Source organism: Salmo salar, chromosome ssa15, assembly GCF_905237065.1.
Source record: "Salmo salar chromosome ssa15, Ssal_v3.1, whole genome shotgun sequence".
In the NCBI taxonomy this organism is placed as follows: Eukaryota; Metazoa; Chordata; class Actinopteri; order Salmoniformes; family Salmonidae; genus Salmo; species Salmo salar.
This window is the reverse complement of record NC_059456.1, coordinates 20,166,868-20,190,667: the sequence shown is the minus strand read 5'-3', so window position 1 is coordinate 20,190,667 and position 23,800 is coordinate 20,166,868. Positions and strand designations below refer to the sequence as shown.

At 44.1% G+C, this 23,800-nt stretch overlaps 1 protein-coding gene across 1 annotated transcript in view; it reads right to left on the bottom strand.

The window, feature by feature from the left end:
* LOC106571038 (steroid hormone receptor ERR2) overlaps positions 1 to 23,800 on the bottom strand; it is a 166,373-nt gene that overhangs the window by 122,794 nt on the left and 19,779 nt on the right. Inside the window, exon 2 of the mRNA XM_045695538.1 lies at positions 18,842 to 19,269. Coding sequence (XP_045551494.1) covers positions 18,842 to 19,256 — 415 coding nt within the window. The 5' untranslated portion in view covers positions 19,257 to 19,269. The remainder of the gene's footprint in view (positions 1 to 18,841; positions 19,270 to 23,800) is intronic.

The window sequence follows — 23,800 nt, the reverse complement described above, 5'->3', positions numbered from 1 at the left end:
CACGTCATCGTGTCAGCGTGGTCATATGAACAGTGTGTGGACTGTGGCTCGACGCCAGGATGTTGGCAGAACCTCCATGCCGTAACGTTTGGGGTTAGTAAAAAAATGATTTACAGTTAGTTTAGAGTTTCTCAACTCCAGTCCTGCCGAAATGCATGGCTGTACGTTTTCTCCAAAGCTCAGCTCTACCACACTTGATTCAGCTAATCAACACTTGTCGACTTTGATCTAGTGTAATACATATTTCTGAACGGTGTTGTTTATAACTTTCAGAAATCATTTGTAGGCACTGAAACTTGATGCAATTCTCATAACTGTAAGAACAATGTCGTTAGCGCTACAATGATATTGATTACTGCATTGTTTGTTTAGAAGTTTGCAAGAAAAGCATTTCACTATACTTGTGCACGTGACATTAAAAACTTGAAACTGTTATAATAATAATGTCACAATTGGGATAATTTTTAATTGTTTTATTTTATCTTTATTTAACTAGGCAAGTCAGTTAAGAACAAATTGTTATTTTCAATGACGGCCTAGGAACAGTGGGTTAACTGCCTTGTTCATGGTCAGAACGACAGATTTTTACCTTGTCAGCTCGGGGATTCAATCTTGCAACCTTCGGTTATTGGCCCAACGCTCTAACCACTAGGCCACCTGCTCTAACCACTAGGCTACCTGCTCTAACCACTAGGCTACCTGCCTCTAACCACTAGGCTACGCTGTCATAACTGTAGTAATAATGCCATAACTGTAGTAATAATACCATAACTGTAGTAATAATGTCATAAAGTTTAAACCAATATAATAAAGTAAGATGATGCAGGGAAAAACAGGCAATAACATTAACATGAAATCTAACAGAGTATCCTCACATATCACCTTAATGTAGCAGGTTATTTCTTAAGGTTGTAATACACCCTTACTTTAATCAGCTCTCCTGTCCACCTTTTTATCCCCTCAGAGGACGTTCTTCTCTCTCCGGCCCTCTTCTACCCTTCTACCCGGCCCTCTCTTCTTTTCCTCTAAATGTTGATATATTATTATGCAATGCTGTGCTCCACCTTCTCATCCCCACTCTAGCTGGACCTCTCCTTGTCCTCCACCATCCCTACTACCAATCCATTAGGAAGGAGGGCCTCTCCTTTCAACCAGTGCCAAGAATGTCTCTTTCTCTCTCTCATCTCTCTCTCCTCATCGCACTCTCTTTCTCTCCTCCCCCCTCTCTCTATCTCTGTCTCATCTGTCTCTTTCCTCGTCTCTCTCTCTTTCCTCATCTCCCTCTCTTTCCTCATCTCTCTCTCTCTCTCTATCTCTCTCTCTCTCATCTATCACTCTCTCTCCCCCTCTCTCTCCCACCTCTCTCTCCCCCCTCTCTCTCCCCCCTTCTCTCTCTCTCTCTCTCTCCCTCTCGCTCTCTCTCTCTCTCTCTCTCTCTCTCATCTATCTCTCTCTCTCTCTCCCCCTCTCTCCCCCTTCTCTCTCTCTCCCCCTCTCTCCCCCTTCTCTCTCTCCCCCTCTCTCCCCCTTCTCTCTCTCCCTCTCTCTCTCCCCCTTCTCTCTCTCCCCCTCTCTCTCTCCCCCTTCTCTCTCTCCCCCCTTCTCTCTCTCTCCTCTCTCTCTCCCCCTTCTCTCTCTCCCCTCTCTCTCTCTCCCCCCTTCTCTCTCTCCTCCCTCTCTCTCTCCCACTTCTCTCTCTCCCCCCCCTCTCTCTCTCTCTCTTTCTGTCTCTCATCTATCACTGTTATTACTGTTATCACTGTTATCACTGTTATTACTGTTATTACTGTTATCACTGTTATCACTGTTAGTACTGTTAGTACTGTTATTACTGTTATCACTGTTAGTACTGTTAGTACTGTTATCACTGTTATTACTGTTATCACTGTTATCACTGTTATCACTGTTATTACTGTTATCACTGTTATTACTGTTATTACTGTTATTACTGTTATCACTGTTATTACTGTTATCACTGTTATTACTGTTATTACTGTTATCACTGTTATTACTGTTATTACTGTTATCACTGTTATCACTGTTAGTACTGTTAGTACTGTTATCACTGTTATTACTGTTATCACTGTTATCACTGTTATCACTGTTATTACTGTTATCACTGTTATTACTGTTATTACTGTTATTACTGTTATCACTGTTATTACTGTTATCACTGTTATTACTGTTATTACTGTTATCACTGTTATCACTGTTATTACTGTTATCACTGTTATTACTGTTATCACTGTTATTACTGTTATTACTGTTATCACTGTTATTACTGTTATTACTGTTATCACTGTTATTACTGTTATCACTGTTATCACTGTTAGTACTGTTAGTACTGTTATCACTGTTATTACTGTTATCACTGTTATCACTGTTATCACTGTTATTACTGTTATCACTGTTATTACTGTTATTACTGTTATTACTGTTATCACTGTTATTACTGTTATCACTGTTATTACTGTTATTACTGTTATCACTGTTATCACTGTTATTACTGTTATCACTGTTATCACTGTTATCACTGTTATTACTGTTATCACTGTTATTACTGTTATCACTGTTATTACTGTTATCACTGTTATTACTGTTATTACTGTTATTACTGTTATCACTGTTATTACTGTTATCACTGTTATTACTGTTATTACTGTTATCACTGTTATCACTGTTATTACTGTTATCACTGTTATTACTGTTATTACTGTTATTACTGTTATTACTGTTATTACTGTTATTACTGTTATCACTGTTATCACTGTTATTACTGTTATCACTGTTATTACTGTTATCACTGTTATTACTGTTATCACTGTTATTACTGTTATTACTGTTATTACTGTTATCACTGTTATCACTGTTATTACTGTTATTACTGTTATCACTGTTATCACTGTTATTACTGTTATCACTGTTATTACTGTTATCACTGTTATTACTGTTATTACTGTTATCTCTGTTATTACTGTTATCGCTGTTATTACTGTTAGTACTGTTATCACTGTTATTACTGTTATTACTGTTATTACTGTTATCGCTGTTATTACTGTTATTACTGTTATCGCTGTTATTACTGTTATTACTGTTATCGCTGTTATCACTGTTATTACTGTTATTACTGTTATTACTGTTATTACTGTTATTACTGTTATTACTGTTATCGCTGTTATTACTGTTATTACTGTTATCACTGTTATTACTGTTATTACTGTTATCGCTGTTATTACTGTTATTACTGTTATCGCTGTTATTACTGTTATTACTGTTAGTACTGTTATTACTGTTATTGCCTTAGTGTCCTAATTGGCCACCCCTGATTCCCCCCCCACACACACTGACTTTTCCCCCCAATGAACAGCCAGGTTTTTAGTCACAGTGGCCCATCAACGCTGATTGTTATTGACTGAGCCTCCTATGGTATCGGACAGATGAGTTCCATTAAGATCTGTCCTCCATGATGGAGAAAATAAGCAGAAAGGAAGTGGGGGGGGGGTTGTACGACGACTGGTGATGGACAACGCAATGCCACAGAGGAGAGAGAGAGGAGGACAGCTGGTGGTCTTCAATAGGCCAACCTGAGACCACCGTACCAGGTATTCCTCTTCTGTTCCCATGGAGACCAGGGCTTGATTACAACCTACTACAATGGTGCCAACATTTTGTGGCTGATCTTTCAGCGGGGGAGTGGGTGAATGTGGGTCCTGACTGGGTCCAGAACCCCACAGTATGACCTGTTATATTGTTATATAAAGACCTGACTGGGTCCAGCACCCCACAGTATGACTTGTTATATTGTTATATAAAGACCTGACTGGGTCCAGCACCCCACCTGTTATATTGTTATATAAAGACCTGACTGGGTCCAGCACCCCACAGTATGACTTGTTATATTGTTATATAAAGACCTGACTGGGTCCAGCACCCCACAGTATGACTTGTTATATTGTTGTATAAAGACCTGACTGGGTCCAGCACCCCACAGTATGACCTGTTATATTGTTATATAAAGACCTGACTGGGTCCAGCACCCCACAGTATGACATGTTATATAAAGACCTGACTGGGTCCAGCACCCCACAGTATGACTTGTTATATAAAGACCTGACTGGGTCCATCACCCCACAGTATGACTTGTTATATAAAGACCTGACTGGGTCCAGCACCCCACAGTATGACCTGTTATATTGTTATATAAAGACCTGACTGTGTCCAGCACCCCACAGTATGACTTGTTATATTGTTATATAAAGACCTGACTGGGTCCATCACCCCACAGTATGACTTGTTATATAAAGACCTGACTGGGTCCAGCACCCCACAATATGACTTGTTATATTGTTATATAAAGACCTGCCTGGGTCCAGCACCCCACAATATGACTTGTTATATTGTTATATAAAGACCTGCCTGGGTCCAGCACCCCACAGTATGACCTGTTATATAAAGACCTGACTGGGTCCAGCACCCCACAGTATGACCTGTTATATAAAGACCTGACTGGGTCCAGCACCCCACAGTATGACCTGTTATATAAAGACCTGACTGGGTCCAGCACCCCACAGTATGACTTGTTATATAAAGACCTGACTGGTTCCAGCACCCCACAGTATGACCTGTTATATTGTTATATAAAGACCTGACTGGGTCCAGCACCCCACAGTATGACTTGTTATATAAAGACCTGACTGGGTCCATCACCCCACAGTATGACTTGTTATATAAAGACCTGACTGGGTCCAGCACCCCACAATATGACTTGTTATATTGTTATATAAAGATCTGCCTGGGTCCAGCACCCCACAGTATGACCTGTTATATAAAGACCTGACTGGGTCCAGCACCCCACAGTATGACCTGTTATATAAAGACCTGACTGGGTCCAGCACTCCACAGTATGACTTGTTATATAAAGACCTGACTGGTTCCAGCACCCCACAGTATGACCTGTTATATTGTTATATAAAGACCTGACTGGGTCCAGCACCCCACAGTATGACCTGTTATATTGTTATATAAAGACCTGACTGGGTCCAGCACCCCACAGTATGACTTGTTATATAAAGACCTGACTGGGTCCAGCACCCCACAGTATGACTTGTTATATAAAGACCTGACTGGGTCCAGCACTCCACAGTATGACTTGTTATATAAAGACCTGACTGGGTCCAACACCCCACAGTATGACTTGTTATATTGTTATATAAAGACCTGACTGGGTCCAGCACCCCACAGTATGACTTGTTATATAAAGATCTGACTGGGTCCAGCACCCCACAGTATGACTTGTTATATTGTTATATAAAGACCTGACTGGGTCCAGCACCCCACATTATGACTTGTTATATTGTTATATAAAGACCTGACTGGGTGCAGCACCCCACAGTATGACTTGTTATATAAAGACCTGACTGGGTCCAGCACCCCACAGTATGACTTGTTATATAAAGACCTGACTGGGTCCAGCACCCCACAGTATGACGTGTTATATTGTTATATTAAGACCTGACTGGGTCCAGCACCCCACAGTATGACTTGTTATATAAAGACCTGACTGGGTCCAGCACCCCACAGTATGACTTGTTATATAAAGATCTGACTGGGTCCAGCATCCCACAGTATGACCTGTTATATTGTTATATAAAGACCTGACTGGGTCCAGCACCCCACAGTATGACTTGTTATATTGTTATATAAAGACCTGACTGGGTCCAGCACCCCACAGTATGACTTGTTATATAAAGACCTAACTGGGTCCAGCACACCACAGTATGACCTGTTATATTGTTATATAAAGAGCTGACTGGGTCCAGCACCCCACAGTATGACTTGTTATATTGTTATATAAAGACCTGACTGGGTCCAGCACCCCACAGTATGACCTGTTTTATTGTTATATAAAGACCTGACTGGGTCCAGCACCCCACAGTATGACTTGTTATATTGTTGTATAAAGACCTGACTGGGTCCAGCACCCCACAGTATGACCTGTTATATTGTTATATAAAGACCTGACTGGGTCCAGCACCCCACAGTATGACTTGTTATATAAAGACCTGACTGGGTCCAGCACCCCACAGTATGACTTGTTATATAATGACCTGACTGGGTCCATCACCCCACAGTATGACTTGTTATATAAAGACCTGACTGTGTCCAGCACCCCACAGTATGACCTGTTATATAAAGACCTGACTGGGTCCATCACCCCACAGTATGACTTGTTATATAAAGACCTGACTGGGTCCAGCACCCCACAATATGACTTGTTATATTGTTATATAAAGACCTGCCTGGGTCCAGCACCCCACAGTATGACCTGTTATATAAAGACCTGACTGGGTCCAGCACCCCACAGTATGACCTGTTATATAAAGACCTGACTGGGTCCAGCACCCCACAGTATGACTTGTTATATTGTTGTATAAAGACCTGACTGGGTCCAGCACCCCACAGTATGACCTGTTATATTGTTATATAAAGACCTGACTGGGTCCAGCACCCCACAGTATGACTTGTTATATAAAGACCTGACTGGGTCCAGCACCCCACAGTATGACTTGTTATATAAAGACCTGACTGGGTCCATCACCCCACAGTATGACTTGTTATATAAAGACCTGACTGGGTCCAGCACCCCACAATATGACTTGTTATATTGTTATATAAAGACCTGCCTGGGTCCAGCACCCCACAGTATGACCTGTTATATAAAGACCTGACTGGGTCCAGCACCCCACAGTATGACCTGTTATATAAAGACCTGACTGGGTCCAGCACCCCACAGTATGACCTGTTATATAAAGACCTGACTGGGTCCAGCACCCCACAGTATGACTTGTTATATAAAGACCTGACTGGTTCCAGCACCCCACAGTATGACCTGTTATATTGTTATATAAAGACCTGACTGGGTCCAGCACCCCACAGTATGACTTGTTATATAAAGACCTGACTGGGTCCATCACCCCACAGTATGACTTGTTATATAAAGACCTGACTGGGTCCAGCACCCCACAATATGACTTGTTATATTGTTATATAAAGATCTGCCTGGGTCCAGCACCCCACAGTATGACCTGTTATATAAAGACCTGACTGGGTCCAGCACCCCACAGTATGACCTGTTATATAAAGACCTGACTGGGTCCAGCACTCCACAGTATGACTTGTTATATAAAGACCTGACTGGTTCCAGCACCCCACAGTATGACCTGTTATATTGTTATATAAAGACCTGACTGGGTCCAGCACCCCACAGTATGACCTGTTATATTGTTATATAAAGACCTGACTGGGTCCAGCACCCCACAGTATGACTTGTTATATAAAGACCTGACTGGGTCCAGCACCCCACAGTATGACTTGTTTGTTATATAAAGACCTGACTGGGTCCAGCACCCCACAGTATGACTTTTGTTATATAAAGACCTGACTGGGTCCAGCACCCCAAAGTATGACTTGTTATATAAAGACCTGACTGGGTCCAGCACCCCACAGTATGACTTGTTATATAAAGACCTGACTGGGTCCAACACCCCACAGTATGACCTATTATATTGTTATATAAAGACCTGACTGGGTCCAGCACCCCACAGTATGACCTGTTATATAAAGACCTGACTGGGTCCAGCACTCCACAGTATGACTTGTTATATAAAGACCTGACTGGTTCCAGCACCCCACAGTATGACCTGTTATATTGTTATATAAAGACCTGACTGGGTCCAGCACCCCACAGTATGACCTGTTATATTGTTATATAAAGACCTGACTGGGTCCAGCACCCCACAGTATGACTTGTTATATAAAGACCTGACTGGGTCCAGCACCCCACAGTATGACTTGTTATATAAAGACCTGACTGGGTCCAGCACTCCACAGTATGACTTGTTATATAAAGACCTGACTGGGTCCAACACCCCACAGTATGACTTGTTATATTGTTATATAAAGACCTGACTGGGTCCAGCACCCCACAGTATGACTTGTTATATAAAGATCTGACTGGGTCCAGCACCCCACAGTATGACTTGTTATATTGTTATATAAAGACCTGACTGGGTCCAGCACCCCACATTATGACTTGTTATATTGTTATATAAAGACCTGACTGGGTGCAGCACCCCACAGTATGACTTGTTATATAAAGACCTGACTGGGTCCAGCACCCCACAGTATGACTTGTTATATAAAGACCTGACTGGGTCCAGCACCCCACAGTATGACGTGTTATATTGTTATATTAAGACCTGACTGGGTCCAGCACCCCACAGTATGACTTGTTATATAAAGACCTGACTGGGTCCAGCACCCCACAGTATGACTTGTTATATAAAGATCTGACTGGGTCCAGCATCCCACAGTATGACCTGTTATATTGTTATATAAAGACCTGACTGGGTCCAGCACCCCACAGTATGACTTGTTATATTGTTATATAAAGACCTGACTGGGTCCAGCACCCCACAGTATGACTTGTTATATAAAGACCTAACTGGGTCCAGCACACCACAGTATGACCTGTTATATTGTTATATAAAGAGCTGACTGGGTCCAGCACCCCACAGTATGACTTGTTATATTGTTATATAAAGACCTGACTGGGTCCAGCACCCCACAGTATGACCTGTTTTATTGTTATATAAAGACCTGACTGGGTCCAGCACCCCACAGTATGACTTGTTATATTGTTGTATAAAGACCTGACTGGGTCCAGCACCCCACAGTATGACCTGTTATATTGTTATATAAAGACCTGACTGGGTCCAGCACCCCACAGTATGACTTGTTATATAAAGACCTGACTGGGTCCAGCACCCCACAGTATGACTTGTTATATAATGACCTGACTGGGTCCATCACCCCACAGTATGACTTGTTATATAAAGACCTGACTGTGTCCAGCACCCCACAGTATGACCTGTTATATAAAGACCTGACTGGGTCCATCACCCCACAGTATGACTTGTTATATAAAGACCTGACTGGGTCCAGCACCCCACAATATGACTTGTTATATTGTTATATAAAGACCTGCCTGGGTCCAGCACCCCACAGTATGACCTGTTATATAAAGACCTGACTGGGTCCAGCACCCCACAGTATGACCTGTTATATAAAGACCTGACTGGGTCCAGCACCCCACAGTATGACTTGTTATATTGTTGTATAAAGACCTGACTGGGTCCAGCACCCCACAGTATGACCTGTTATATTGTTATATAAAGACCTGACTGGGTCCAGCACCCCACAGTATGACTTGTTATATAAAGACCTGACTGGGTCCAGCACCCCACAGTATGACTTGTTATATAAAGACCTGACTGGGTCCATCACCCCACAGTATGACTTGTTATATAAAGACCTGACTGGGTCCAGCACCCCACAATATGACTTGTTATATTGTTATATAAAGACCTGCCTGGGTCCAGCACCCCACAGTATGACCTGTTATATAAAGACCTGACTGGGTCCAGCACCCCACAGTATGACCTGTTATATAAAGACCTGACTGGGTCCAGCACCCCACAGTATGACCTGTTATATAAAGACCTGACTGGGTCCAGCACCCCACAGTATGACTTGTTATATAAAGACCTGACTGGTTCCAGCACCCCACAGTATGACCTGTTATATTGTTATATAAAGACCTGACTGGGTCCAGCACCCCACAGTATGACTTGTTATATAAAGACCTGACTGGGTCCATCACCCCACAGTATGACTTGTTATATAAAGACCTGACTGGGTCCAGCACCCCACAATATGACTTGTTATATTGTTATATAAAGATCTGCCTGGGTCCAGCACCCCACAGTATGACCTGTTATATAAAGACCTGACTGGGTCCAGCACCCCACAGTATGACCTGTTATATAAAGACCTGACTGGGTCCAGCACTCCACAGTATGACTTGTTATATAAAGACCTGACTGGTTCCAGCACCCCACAGTATGACCTGTTATATTGTTATATAAAGACCTGACTGGGTCCAGCACCCCACAGTATGACCTGTTATATTGTTATATAAAGACCTGACTGGGTCCAGCACCCCACAGTATGACTTGTTATATAAAGACCTGACTGGGTCCAACACCCCACAGTATGACTTGTTATATTGTTATATAAAGACCTGACTGGGTCCAGCACCCCACAGTATGACTTGTTATATTGTTATATAAAGACCTGACTGGGTCCAGCACCCCAAAGTATGACTTGTTATATAAAGACCTGACTGGGTCCAGCACCCCACAGTATGACTTGTTATATAAAGACCTGACTGGGTCCAACACCCCACAGTATGACCTATTATATTGTTATATAAAGACCTGACTGGGTCCAGCACCCCACAGTATGACTTGTTATATTGTTATATAAAAACGTGACTGGGTCCAGCACCCCACAGTATGACTTGTTATATTGTTATATAAAAACGTGACTGGGACCATCACCCCACAGTATGACCTGTTATATTGTAATATAAAAATGTGACTGGGTCCATCACCCCACAGTATGACCTGTTATATTGTTATATAAAGCCCTGAATGGGTCCAGCACCCCACAGTATGACTTGTTATATAAAGACCTGACTGGGTCCAACACCCCACAGCATGACTTGTTATATTGTTATATAAAGACCTGACTGGGTCCAGCACCCCACAGTATGACTTGTTATATAAAGACCTGACTGGGTCCAGCACACCACAGTATGACCTGTTATATTGTTATATAAAGACCTGACTGGGTCCAGCACCCCACAGTATGACTTGTTATATTGTTATATAAAGACCTGACTGGGTCCAGCACCCCACAGTATGACTTGTTATATAAAGACCTGACTGGGTCCAACACCCCACAGTATGACTTGTTATATTGTTATATAAAGACCTGACTGGGTCCAGCACCCCACAGTATGACTTGTTATATTGTTGTATAAAGACCTGACTGGGTCCAGCACCCCACAGTATGACCTGTTATATTGTTATATAAAGACCTGACTGGGTCCAGCACCCCACAGTATGACTTGTTATATAAAGACCTGACTGGGTCCAGCACCCCACAGTATGACTTGTTATATAAAGACCTGACTGGGTCCAGCACCCCACAGTATGACTTGTTATATAAAGACCTGACTGGGTCCAACACCCCACAGTATGACTTGTTATATAAAGACCTGACTGGGTCCATCACCCCACAGTATGACTTGTTATATAAAGACCTGACTGGGTCCAGCACCCCACAGTATGACCTGTTATATTGTTATATAAAGACCTGACTGTGTCCAGCACTCCACAGTATGACCTGTTATATAAAGACCTGACTGGGTCCATCACCCCACAGTATGACTTGTTATATAAAGACCTGACTGGGTCCAGCACCCCACAATATGACTTGTTATATTGTTATATAAAGACCTGCCTGGGTCCAGCACCCCACAGTATGACCTGTTATATAAAGACCTGACTGGGTCCAGCACCCCACAGTATGACCTGTTATATAAAGACCTGACTGGGTCCAGCACCCCACAGTATGACCTGTTATATAAAGACCTGACTGGGTCCAGCACTCCACAGTATGACTTGTTATATAAAGACCTGACTGGTTCCAGCACCCCACAGTATGACCTGTTATATTGTTATATAAAGACCTGACTGGGTTCATCACCCCACAGTATGACTTGTTATATAAAGACCTGACTGGGTCCAGCACCCCACAGTATGACCTGTTATATTGTTATATAAAGACCTGACTGGGTCCAGCACCCCACAGTATGACTTGTTATATAAAGACCTGACTGGGTCCAACACCCCACAGTATGACTTGTTATATTGTTATATAAAGACCTGACTGGGTCCAGCACCCCACAGTATGACTTGTTATATAAAGACCTGACTGGGTCCATCACCCCACAGTATGACCTGTTATATTGTTATATAAAGACCTGACTGGGTCCAGCACCCCAAAGTATGACTTGTTATATAAAGACCTGACTGGGTCCAGCACCCCACAGTATGACTTGTTATATAAAGACCTGACTGGGTCCAACACCCCACAGTATGACCTGTTATATTGTTATATAAAGACCTGACTGGGTCCAGCACCCCACAGTATGACTTGTTATATAAAGACCTGACTGGGTCCATCACCCCACAGTATGACCTGTTATATTGTTATATAAAGACCTGACTGGGTCCAGCACCCCAAAGTATGACTTGTTATATAAAGACCTGACTGGGTCCAGCACCCCACAGTATGACTTGTTATATAAAGACCTGACTGGGTCCAACACCCCACAGTATGACCTGTTATATTGTTATATAAAGACCTGACTGGGTCCAGCACCCCACAGTATGACTTGTTATATTGTTATATAAAAACGTGACTGGGTCCAGCACCCCACAGTATGACTTGTTATATTGTTATATAAAAACGTGACTGGGTCCATCACCCCACAGTATGACCTGTTATATTGTTATATAAAAATGTGACTGGGTCCAGCACCCCACAGTATGACTTGTTATATTGTTATATAAAAACGTGACTGGGTCCATCACCCCACAGTATGACTTGTTATATTGTTATATAAAAACGTGACTGGGTCCATCACCCCACAGTATGACCTGTTATATTGTTATATAAAAATGTGACTGGGTCCAGCACCCCACAGTATGACCTGTTATATTGTTATATAAAGCCCTGACTGGGTCCAGCACCCCACAGTATGACTTGTTATATAAAGACCTGACTGGGTCCAACACCCCACAGCATGACTTGTTATATTGTTATATAAAGACCTGACTGGGTCCAGCACCCCACAGTATGACTTGTTATATAAAGACCTGACTGGGTCCCACACCCCACAGTATGACTTGTTATATTGTTATATAAAGACCTGACTGGGTCCAGCACCCCACATTATGACTTGTTATATTGTTATATAAAGACCTGACTGGGTCCAGCACCCCACAGTATGACTTGTTATATAAAGACCTGACTGGGTCCAGCACCCCACAGTATGACTTGTTATATTGTTATATAAAGACCTGACTGGGTCCAGCACCCCACAGTATGACTTGTTATATAAAGACCTGACTGGGTCCAGCACCCCACAGTATGACTTGTTATATAAAGACCTGACTGGGTCCAGCACCACATAGTATGACCTGTTATATTGTTATATTAAGACCTGACTGGGTCCAGCACCCCACAGTATGACTTGTTATATTGTTGTATAAAGACCTGACTGGGTCCAACACCCCACAGTATGACTTGTTATATTGTTGTATAAAGACCTGACTGGGTCCAGCACCCCACAGTATGACTTGTTATATTGTTATATAAAGACCTGACTGGGTCCAGCACCCCACAGTATGACTTGTTATATAAAGACCTGACTGGGTCCAGCACCCCACAGTATGACCTGTTATATTGTTATATAAAGACCTGCCTGGGTCCATCACCCCACAGTATGACTTGTTATATAAAGACCTGACTGGGTCCAGCACCCCACAGTATGACCTGTTATATTGTTATATAAAGACCTGACTGGGTCCAACACCCCACAGTATGACTTGTTATATTGTTATATAAAGACCTGACTGGGTCCAGCACCCCACATTATGACTTGTTATATTGTTATATAAAGACCTGACTGGGTCCAGCACCCCACAGTATGACTTGTTATATAAAGACCTGACTGTGTCCAGCACCCCACAGTATGACTTGTTATATAAAGACCTGACTGGGTCCAGCACACCACAGTATGACCTGTTATATTGTTATATAAAGACCTGCCTGGGTCCAGCACCCCACAGTATGACTTGTTATATAAAGACCTGACTGGGTCCATCACCCCACAGTATGAATTGTTATATAAAGACCTGACTGGGTCCAGCACCCCACAGTATGACTTGTTATATAAAGACCTGACTGGGTCCAGCATCCCACAGTATGACCTGTTATATTGTTATATAAAGACCTGACTGGGTCCAGCACCCCTCAGTATGACTTGTTATATTGTTATATAAAGACCTGACTGGGTCCAGCACCCCACAGTATGACTTGTTACATAAAGACCTGACTGGGTCCATCACCCCACAGTATGACTTGTTATATTGTTATATAAAGACCTGACTGGGTCCAGCACCCCACAGTATGACTTGTTATATTGTTGTGTGCGTGTTTATGTACTGAGGAAGATTTGGTTCCAGAAGCAATATAGTTCCAGAAGATAGCCACTTTCAATTTCCTTATGTTGGGGGCTTTCATCAAGGTAAGTGTTTCTTTAGGTTGGGGGCTTTCATCAAGGTAAGTGTTTCTTTAGGTTGGGGGCTTTCATCAAGGTAAGTGTTTCTTGGTGTAACATCGTCACCAGGCTATTGAACACACATATAAGCCTGGGATATCAACCATTCAGATGTGGCCTTAGTGGGAGTGACTGTACAATATGATTCTATAGGAGAGACCTGAGTAGAGTATTTGTCGTCAGGCTACATCCTTTGCTAGCAAAAGCATTTCCCCTGTCGTCACTTGTTAACACAGCCACAAAGTCATAATTATGGCTAAACCCAGAATTTATCTTTTTAAAATGTGACACATGTTTTGTGTGTGAAGATAAGCATCTGCCTCTGATACCAAAGGTTGCAAGTTTGAATCCAGCGATAGAAAGATGTTTTCGAGATTTTCTTTCCTCTTATTAAGGATCGTACAATTCTTTACAATTTTCGCCTAAAATGACATTCCCAAATCAAACTGCCTGTAGCTCAGGACCTGAAGCAAGGATATGCATATTCTTGATACCATTTGAAAGGAAACACTTCGAAGTTTGTGGAAATGTGAAATTAATGTAGGAGAATATAACACATTAGATCTGGTAAAAGAAAATACAAAGAAAAAAAACATACATTTTTTGTTTTTGTTTTACCATCATCTTTGAAATGCAAGAGCAAGGTCATAATGTATTACTCCAGCTCACGTGCAATTTCGAATTTGGCCACTAGATGGCAGCAGTGAATGTTGAAAGTTTTAGACTGAGCCAATGAACCATTGTATTTCTGTTAAAAGTTTTGTATCAACACTGCCCAAATGGGCCACATTTTTTTATTAATAACTTTAAGTTCATAACTGTGCACTCTCCTCAAACAATAGCATGGTATTCTTTCACTGTAATAGCTACTGTAAATTGGACAGTGCAGTTAGATTAACAAAGATTTAAGCTTTCTGCCAATATCAGATATATCTATGTCCTGGGAAATGTTCTTGTTACTTACAACCTCATGCTAATCGCATTAGCCTACGTTAGCTGAACCGTCCCGTGGGGGAACTACCGATCCTGTAGAGGTTAATGCCTACATTTAATTAAACACGTTTGCAACAACTTCGAAATTTGACGTTTGAGAAACATGGATGAACGTCAAATTCTGACGTAAGACTGTGAGAGCTAGTTGGGCCTACAACTCATGTTCTATGCTAGCGGGTCAGACGTAAGACTGTGACAGTGTTACGCTCGTTGTTGGAATGAGACCAAGGTGCAGCGTGGTAAGCGTACATCTTACTTTTATTAGGTGAACACCAACAAAACAACAAAATACAAAAACCGAACGTAACGTTCTGCAGGCTTCACAGCAGCTATACAAAAACAAGATCCCACAATCACAGGTCGGAAAAAGGGTTGCGTAAGTATGATCCCCAATCAGAGACAACGATAAACAGCTGCCTCTGATTGGGAGCCATACTATGCCAACAAAGAAATAGAAACATAGATATGCCACCCAAGTCACACCCTGACCTAACAAAATAGAGAATAAAAAAGGCTCTCTAAAGTCAGGGCGTGACAGTACCCCCCCAAAGGTGCGGACTCTGGCCGCAAACCTGAACCTATAGGGGATGGTCCGGGTGGGCAGCTCCTCTCGGTGGAGGCTCCGGTGCGGGACGCAGACCCCGCTCCGCTTGACGCTCCCCCCACTTTCGTGGAACCGGACCGTGGATCGTCGCCGGAGGCTCCGGACCGTGGATCGTCGCCGGAGGAACCGGATCGTAGATCGTCGCCGGAGGAACCGGACCGTAGATCGTCGCCGGAGGCTCCGAACTGGGAACCCCCGCTGGAGGCTCCGGACTGGGAACCCCGCTGGAGGCTCCGAACTGCCGACCGTCGCTGGAGGCTCCGGACTGCCGACCATCGCTGAAGACTCTGGACTGCAGACCATAGCTGGAGGCTCCGGGCCTTGGCTCATCGCTGGAGGCTCTGGGCCATGGATCGTCACTGGAGGCGCCGGGCCATGGATCACCACTGGAGGCTCCGGGCCATGGATCACCACTGGAGGCTCCGGGCCATGGATCATCACTGCAGGCTTCGGGCCATGGATCACCACTGGAGGCTTCAGGCCATGGATCACCACTGGAGGCTTCGGGCCATGGATCATCACAGCAGGCTTCGTGCCATGGATTAACACTGGAGGCTTCGTACCATGGATCATCACTGGAGGCTTCGGCCATGGATCATCACTGGAGGCGTCGGGCCATGGATCATCACTGGAGGCTTCGGCCATGGATCATCACTGGAGGCGTCGGGCCATGGATCATCACTGGAGGCTTCGGGCCATGGATATTCACTGGAGGCTTCGTGCGTGGAGCAGGCACAGGGTGTACCAGGCTGGAGAGATGCACTGGAGGCCGGGTGCGTGGAGCAGGCACAGGTCGTACCGGGCTGGGGAGACGCACTGGAAACCGGGTGCGTGGAGCTGGCACAGCATATCCTGGACCGAGGAGGCGTACTGGAGGTCTGGAGCATAGAGCTGGCACAACCCGTCCTGGCTGGATGCTCACTTTCGCACGACAAGTGCGAGGAGCTGGCACAGAACGCACCGGGCTGTGGATGCGCACTGGAGACACATTGCGTATCTCCGCAAAGCGTGGTATCCGAACCGTGGCCAACTCCTCATCGTAATTACAGGGAGTTGGTTCTTGTTCCCTTACTCCGCTCGCCACCCCGTTAAAAACTCAAATAGACTAAAAATGTAAAATGTCCTCCATTGCAGGAAAGTTCTCCTGCAACAGGGTGATCAAATTAAGTTCCTACATATGCAAATATCTACTAACCCTAACCCTAGCTTTAACCCTAACCTTAGCCCTTATCCTAATGCTAAACTTAACCCTTACCCTTATTCTAAACCTAACCGTAACCCCAACCGTAACCTTAGCAACCAGTTGCTTATCAACAGATAGTTTGTTGATAGTATGACCATCTGTAGAGCATATACAGATGGAAAATCAGGACTATCCAAATAAACTGTGACCAATGGAACGGAGCAGAAGATTGTATTGTATCTAATATTTGATTATGCCATTAGCAACATCGTTTTTGGGGGTTGAAAGTTGTAAAACTTGCAATTTTCATGATATGAGGTCGTTTTACTTACTTGTATGTTGCTCTGGATTAGAGCGTCTGCTGACTAAAAAAAATAGAAATAAAAATGGCATTTAGCAGACACTTCTATCCAAAGCAACTGGTTTAGTATATCTGACTGTATCCCTGGCAACTCTCAACTGGTTGAGTATGTCTGTGACTGTAACCCTGGCAATTCTCAACTGGTTTAGTATATCTGTGACTGTATCCCTGGCAACTCTCAACTGGTTTAGTATATCTGTGACTGTAACCCTGGCAACTCTCAACTGGTTTAGTAAATCTGTGACTGTAACCCTGGCAACTCTCAACTGGTTTAGTATATCTGTGACTGTAACCCTGGCAACTCTCAACAGGTTTAATATATCCGTGACTGTAACCCTGGCAACTCTCAACTGGTATAGTATATCTGTGACTGTAACCCTGGCAACTCTCAACTGGTTTAGTATATCTGTGACTGTAACCCTGGCAACTCTCAACAGGTTTAATATATCTGTGACTGTAACCCTGGCAACTCTCAACAGGTTTAATATATCCGTGACTGTAACCCTGGCAACTCTCAACTGGTATAGTATATCTGTGACTGTAACCCTGGCAACTCTCAACTGGTATAGTATATCTGTGACTGTAACCCTGGCAACTCTCAACTGGTTTAGTAAATCTGTGACTGTAACCCTGGCAACTCTCAACTGGTTTAGTATATCTGTGACTGTAACCCTGGCAACTCTCAACAGGTTTAATATATCTGTGACTGTAACCCTGGCAACTCTCAACTGGTATAGTATATCTGTGACTGTAACCCTGGCAACTCTCAACTGGTTTAGTATATCTGTGACTGTAACCCTGGCAACTCTCAACTGGTTTAGTATATCTGTGACTGGAACCCTGGCAACTCTCAACTGGTTTAGTATATCTGTGACTGTAACCCTGGCAACTCTCAACTGGTTTAGTATATCTGTGACTGTAACCCTGGCAACTCCCAACTGGTTTAGTATATCTGTGACTGTAACCCTGGCAACTCTCAACAGGTTTAATATATCTGTGACTGTAACCCTGGCAACTCTCAACTGGTATAGTATATCTGTGACTGTAACCCTGGCAACTCTCAACTGGTTTAGTATATCTGTGACTGTAACCCTGGCAACTCTCAACTGGTTTAGTATATCTGTGACTGGAACCCTGGCAACTCTCAACTGGTTTAGTATATCTGTGACTGGAACCCTGGCAACTCCCAACTGGTTTAGTATATCTGTGACTGTAACCCTGGCAACTCTCAACTGGTTTAGTATATCTGTGACTGTAACCCCGTCAACTCTCAACTCAGACACATAGGGACCACATAGAATCATCCAACAGTTAATGCACTGACAATGGGGCCTGAACAGATAGGGACTATGAGAGGTGAACCACTGTGAGTGAGTGGTACTATACCTTGTATGGTCCTTTTGAAGAAGGCTTTGCAGGCCTCACAGGAGGCGACCCCATAGTGGTAACCTGATGCGATATCCCCACACACCAGACACAGCCTTTTTGGTATTGCATTCAACATATACTCGCACTTGATTGGCGAATCTTCCGCCACGCCCTCTCCGCAGTCGTCATACCTCCGGAGACAGGCTCCGCCCCCTCCCAGCATGCCCGGGTTGAACATGGGCGGGGAGTTGAGGACGTGCGAGCGTCCGTTGAGGTTGTTTACGTTGATGTAGCTGCCGCTGGCGTCGCTATTGGCAGAGGGACTGTGGTGGCTCATGGTGTCAACCAATGAGGAGGAGGGGGAGGAGGGCTCGGTCTTGATATAGGAGCCACAGCTGGAGGTCAGGTGACGCTCCTGGAGGTCAGAGGGCATCCTGCTCAGCAACCTATAGGAACACAGGAAATAGAGGAGACGATAATTGTATATCACTTTATCTTTATTTGAATGTTTTGAAATGATTGTATACTTCCCAGTTCTACCAGTTTTGTGCTAAAGGACTGTCTAAGAAAGAGACAGATAGTGAGACCTCCTGTCACGCCCTGACCTTGGAGAGCCTTTTTATTCTTTATTTTGTTAGGTCAGGGTGTGACTCGGGTGGACAAATCTATGTTTTTGTATTTCTATGTTGGCCTGATATGGTTCCCAATCAGAGGCAGCTGTCTTTCGTTGTCTCTGATTGGGGATCATATTTAGGCAGCCTTTTCCCACTGGGTTTTTGTGGGATCTTGTTTTTTGGTTAGTTGCCTGTGAGCACGCCATTTACTTCACGTTTCGTTTGTGCTTTATTGTTTTGTTTGGTGAGTTTCATTTATTAAAATATGTGGAACTCTACGCATGCTGCGCCTTGGTCTCATGCTTACAATGAACATGACAGAAGATCCCACCAAAAACAGACCAAGCAGCGTGGCCAGGAGGAGTGGACATGGGAGGACATCCTGGACGGCAAAGGATCCTGGATGTGGGAGGAGATCCAGGCTGGAAGGGATCGCCTCCCATGGGAACAGGTGGAAGCAGCAAGGAAGGAACGGCGACAAGTTCGGGAGTCACGGAAACGACGGAAGCCCGAGACGCAGCTCCCCCAATTTTTTGGGGGGGGGCACGTGGGGAGATTGGCGGAGTCAGGGTTTAGACCTGACGGGGAGCGTGTGACCGGTCAGGCACCGTGTTATGCGATGATGCGCACTATGTCTCCAGTGCGCATTCACAGCCCAGAGCGCTCTGTGCCTGGGCCCTGCATTTGCCGTGCTAGAGTGGGCATTCAGCCAGGACGGATTGTGCCGGCTCAGCGCTCGAGACCTCCAGTGCGCCGCCACGGCCCAGTGTATCTGGTGCCTGCTCCACGCACCAGGTTTCCAGTACATCTACCCAGTCCGGTAAGTCCTGTTCCAGCTCCACGTACCCGGGCTCCAGTGTGTCTCCCCAGCCTGGTAAGCCCTGTGGCAGCTCCACGCACCAGGCTGCCAGTACGTCTACTCAGTCCGGTGAGACCTGTTCCGGCTCCACGTACAAAGCCTCCAGTGATGATCCATGGTCCGAAGCCTCCAGTGATGATCCATGGCCCGGAGCCTGAGTGATGATCCATGGCACGATGCCTCCAGTGATGATCCATGGCCCGAAGCCTACAGTGATAATCCATGGCCCGAAGCCTCCAGTGATGATCCATGGCACGTAGCCTGCAGTGATGATCCATGGCCCGAAGCCTCCAGTGATGATCCATGGCCCGAAGCCTACAGTGATAATCCATGGCCCGAAGCCTCCAGTGATGATCCATGGCCCGACGCCTCCAGTGATGATCCATGGCCCGACGCCTCCAGTGATGATCCATGGCATGAAGCCTCCTGTGATGATCCATGGCCCGAAGCCTCCAGTGAGGAGCCAAGGTCCAGAGCCTCCAGCGACGGTCGGCAGATCAGAGCCTCCGGCGATGATCTACAGTCCGGTTCCTCCGGCAATGATCTACTGTCCGGTTCCTTTGGCGACGATCTACGGTCCAGAGCCTCCGGCGACAATCCACGGTCCGGTTCCACGAAAACGGGGGGAGCCCTAAGCGGAGGTGGGTCTGCGTCCTGCACCGGAGCCTCCACCGAGAGGAGATGCCCACCCGGACCCTCCCCTATAGGTTCAGGTTTGCGGCCGGAGTCCGCACCTTTGGGGGGGGGGGGTACTATCACGCCCTGACCTTAGAGAGCCTTTTTATTCTGTATTTTGTTAGGTCAGGGTGTGACTCGGGTGGGCAAATCTATGTTTTTGTATTTCTATGTTGGCCTGATATGGTTCCCAATCAGAGGCAGCTGTCTTTCGTTGTCTCTGATTGGGGATCATATTTAGGCAGCCTTTTCCCACTGGGTTTTTGTGGGATCTTGTTTTTTGGTTAGTTGCCTGTGAGCACGCCATTTACTTCACGTTTCGTTTGTGCTTTATTGTTTTGTTTGGTGAGTTTCATTTATTAAACTATGTGGAACTCTACGCATGCTGCGCCTTGGTCTCATCGTTACAACGAACGTGACACCTACAGTGACATGAGACTGACTGGGATCCTTTGAACTGTCTTTTCTAAGTGTGCACCTTTATGGTTTCCTTTCCTCTGACCTCCAGCTGACCTTTGTCCTTATATCTTTTTAAATAAGAGGGATTTATTTTGTGCATAAACAGAATGAGAAAATAGCCTTACGTCTCATCTCTAACTGTGAAGTTAACTCAATGGAAATAGAATAAAGTGAATGAAACTTAAAACAAGCTGTTAAATGGAAGGTGAGTTGTCGTTGCTCTCAGCATGCGCAGACTCACGGCTATAATGACCTGATCACAATCAATAGTCCTGGTTGGATAAAATATGGTGCCGAGTTACCACAAGGAGATGAGGGAACGAGCAGAGTGTCTGTAAACCTGTGTCTGTGTCTCTGTGTGTCTGTGTGTCTCTGTGTGTCTGTGTGTCTCTGTGTGTGCATCGGAATATCCCAACCCCAGCCAGACTGATGAAAGTAGAGGATTGTCAACTAAATGAAAGTTCTCGTAAAGACTTTGCGAAATAGACGGATTATAAAATTTGCTGTATTTCTGTTACGTCAACCCAGAATCTATACAAAACTATATAAATAACTATTTATGGCAAATACATTAAATATATCCGGTAAATATATAAATATATACAGCAAATATATGAATATGTACGACAAATATATGAATATGTATGGGCAAATATATAAATATATATGGCAAATATATAAATATATACGGCAAATATATCAATATGTACAGCAAATATATAAATGTATACAGAAAATATATGAATATATACGGCAAATATATAAATATGTACAGTAAATATATAAATATATACGGCAAATATATAAATACGCAGTTTTTAGTATCAGGCCGGGACAATCTTAGTCCTCTGTCCTAACTGCTGGAATGAGATAGACGCGATACACACACACACACACACAGAGCAATGTATCGACCCTCTCCCTTCCTTCCGGCTTTTAGACCTAAACCCTACTCTCATTTTCCCAGACATTTCTTATGCATTTTTAATCAGACCAGACTGTTAACATAATTAGTCAGACCTGATGGCTAACATCATTTAGATGGGGATGGAGATATGGGGTATGTTCTGTTGGGCTGCATTCAACAGAGAGTGAGTCCCAAATGGCCCCCTATTCTCTACAGTGGACTACTTGATTATTACTTTAACCTTTATTTAACTGGGCAAGTCAGTTAAGAACAAATTCTTATTTACAATGACGGCCTACTCCGGCCAAACCCGGATGATGCTGGGCCAATTGTGCACTGCCCTACGGAACTCCCAATCATGGCCGGTTGTGATACAGCCTGGAATCAAACCAGGGTGTCTGTAGTGACGCCTCCAGCACTGAGATGCAGTGCCTTAGACCGCTGCGCCACTCGGGAGACCACACACAGGACCCATGGGTTTATACCAGGACCCATGGGTTTATACCAGGACCCATGGGTTTAAGGTAGTGCACTACGAAGGGAATAGTGGGCCATTTGGGACGCATTCATAGGCTGTGTCTAATAAAAGATTAAACAGACTGGAGTTTTAATCTGGACTGTAATCTAGATTTCACATAGTAGTCACTTGTAAAGTATAGCCGATTGTATTATCTGCTGGAGGGAGTTGAGAAGTGTAAAGAAATCAAATGGTTATTATATCATTCAGCATTCACAGAAAAAAGATGGAGGGATTATCATTGGGAATATAATTGAGAACCAGTGGGTATATCATTGGGAATATAATTGAGAATCAGTGTGTATATCAGTGGGAATGTAATTGAGAATCAGTGGGTATATCAGTGGGAACATAATTGAGAATCAGTGGGTATATCAGTGGGTAAATCATTGGGAATCAGTGGGTATATCAGTGGGTTTACCATTGAGAATGAGTGGGTATATCAGTGGGTATATCATTTGGAATCAGTGGGTATTTCAGTGGGTTTACCATTGAGAATCAGTGGGTATATCAGTGGGTATATCATTGGGAATCAGTGGGTAAATCAGTAGGTTTACCATTGAGAATCAGTGGGTATATCAGTGGGAATATAATTGAGAACCAGTGGGTATATCATTGGGAATAAGTGGGTAAATCAGTGGGTTTACCATTGAGAATCAGTGGGTATATCAGTGGGTATATCATTGGGAATCAGTGGGTATATCAGTGGGTTTACCATTGAGAATCAGTGGGTATGTCACTGGGAATCAGTGGGTAAATCAGTGGGTATATCATTGGGAATCAGTGGGTATATCAGTGGGTATATATCAGTGGGTATGTCAGTGGGTATATATCAGTGGGTTTACCATTGAGAATCAGTAGGTATATCAGTGGGTATATCATTGGGAATCAGTGGGTATATCAGTGGGTATATCATTAAGAATCAGGGGGTATATCAGTGGGTTTA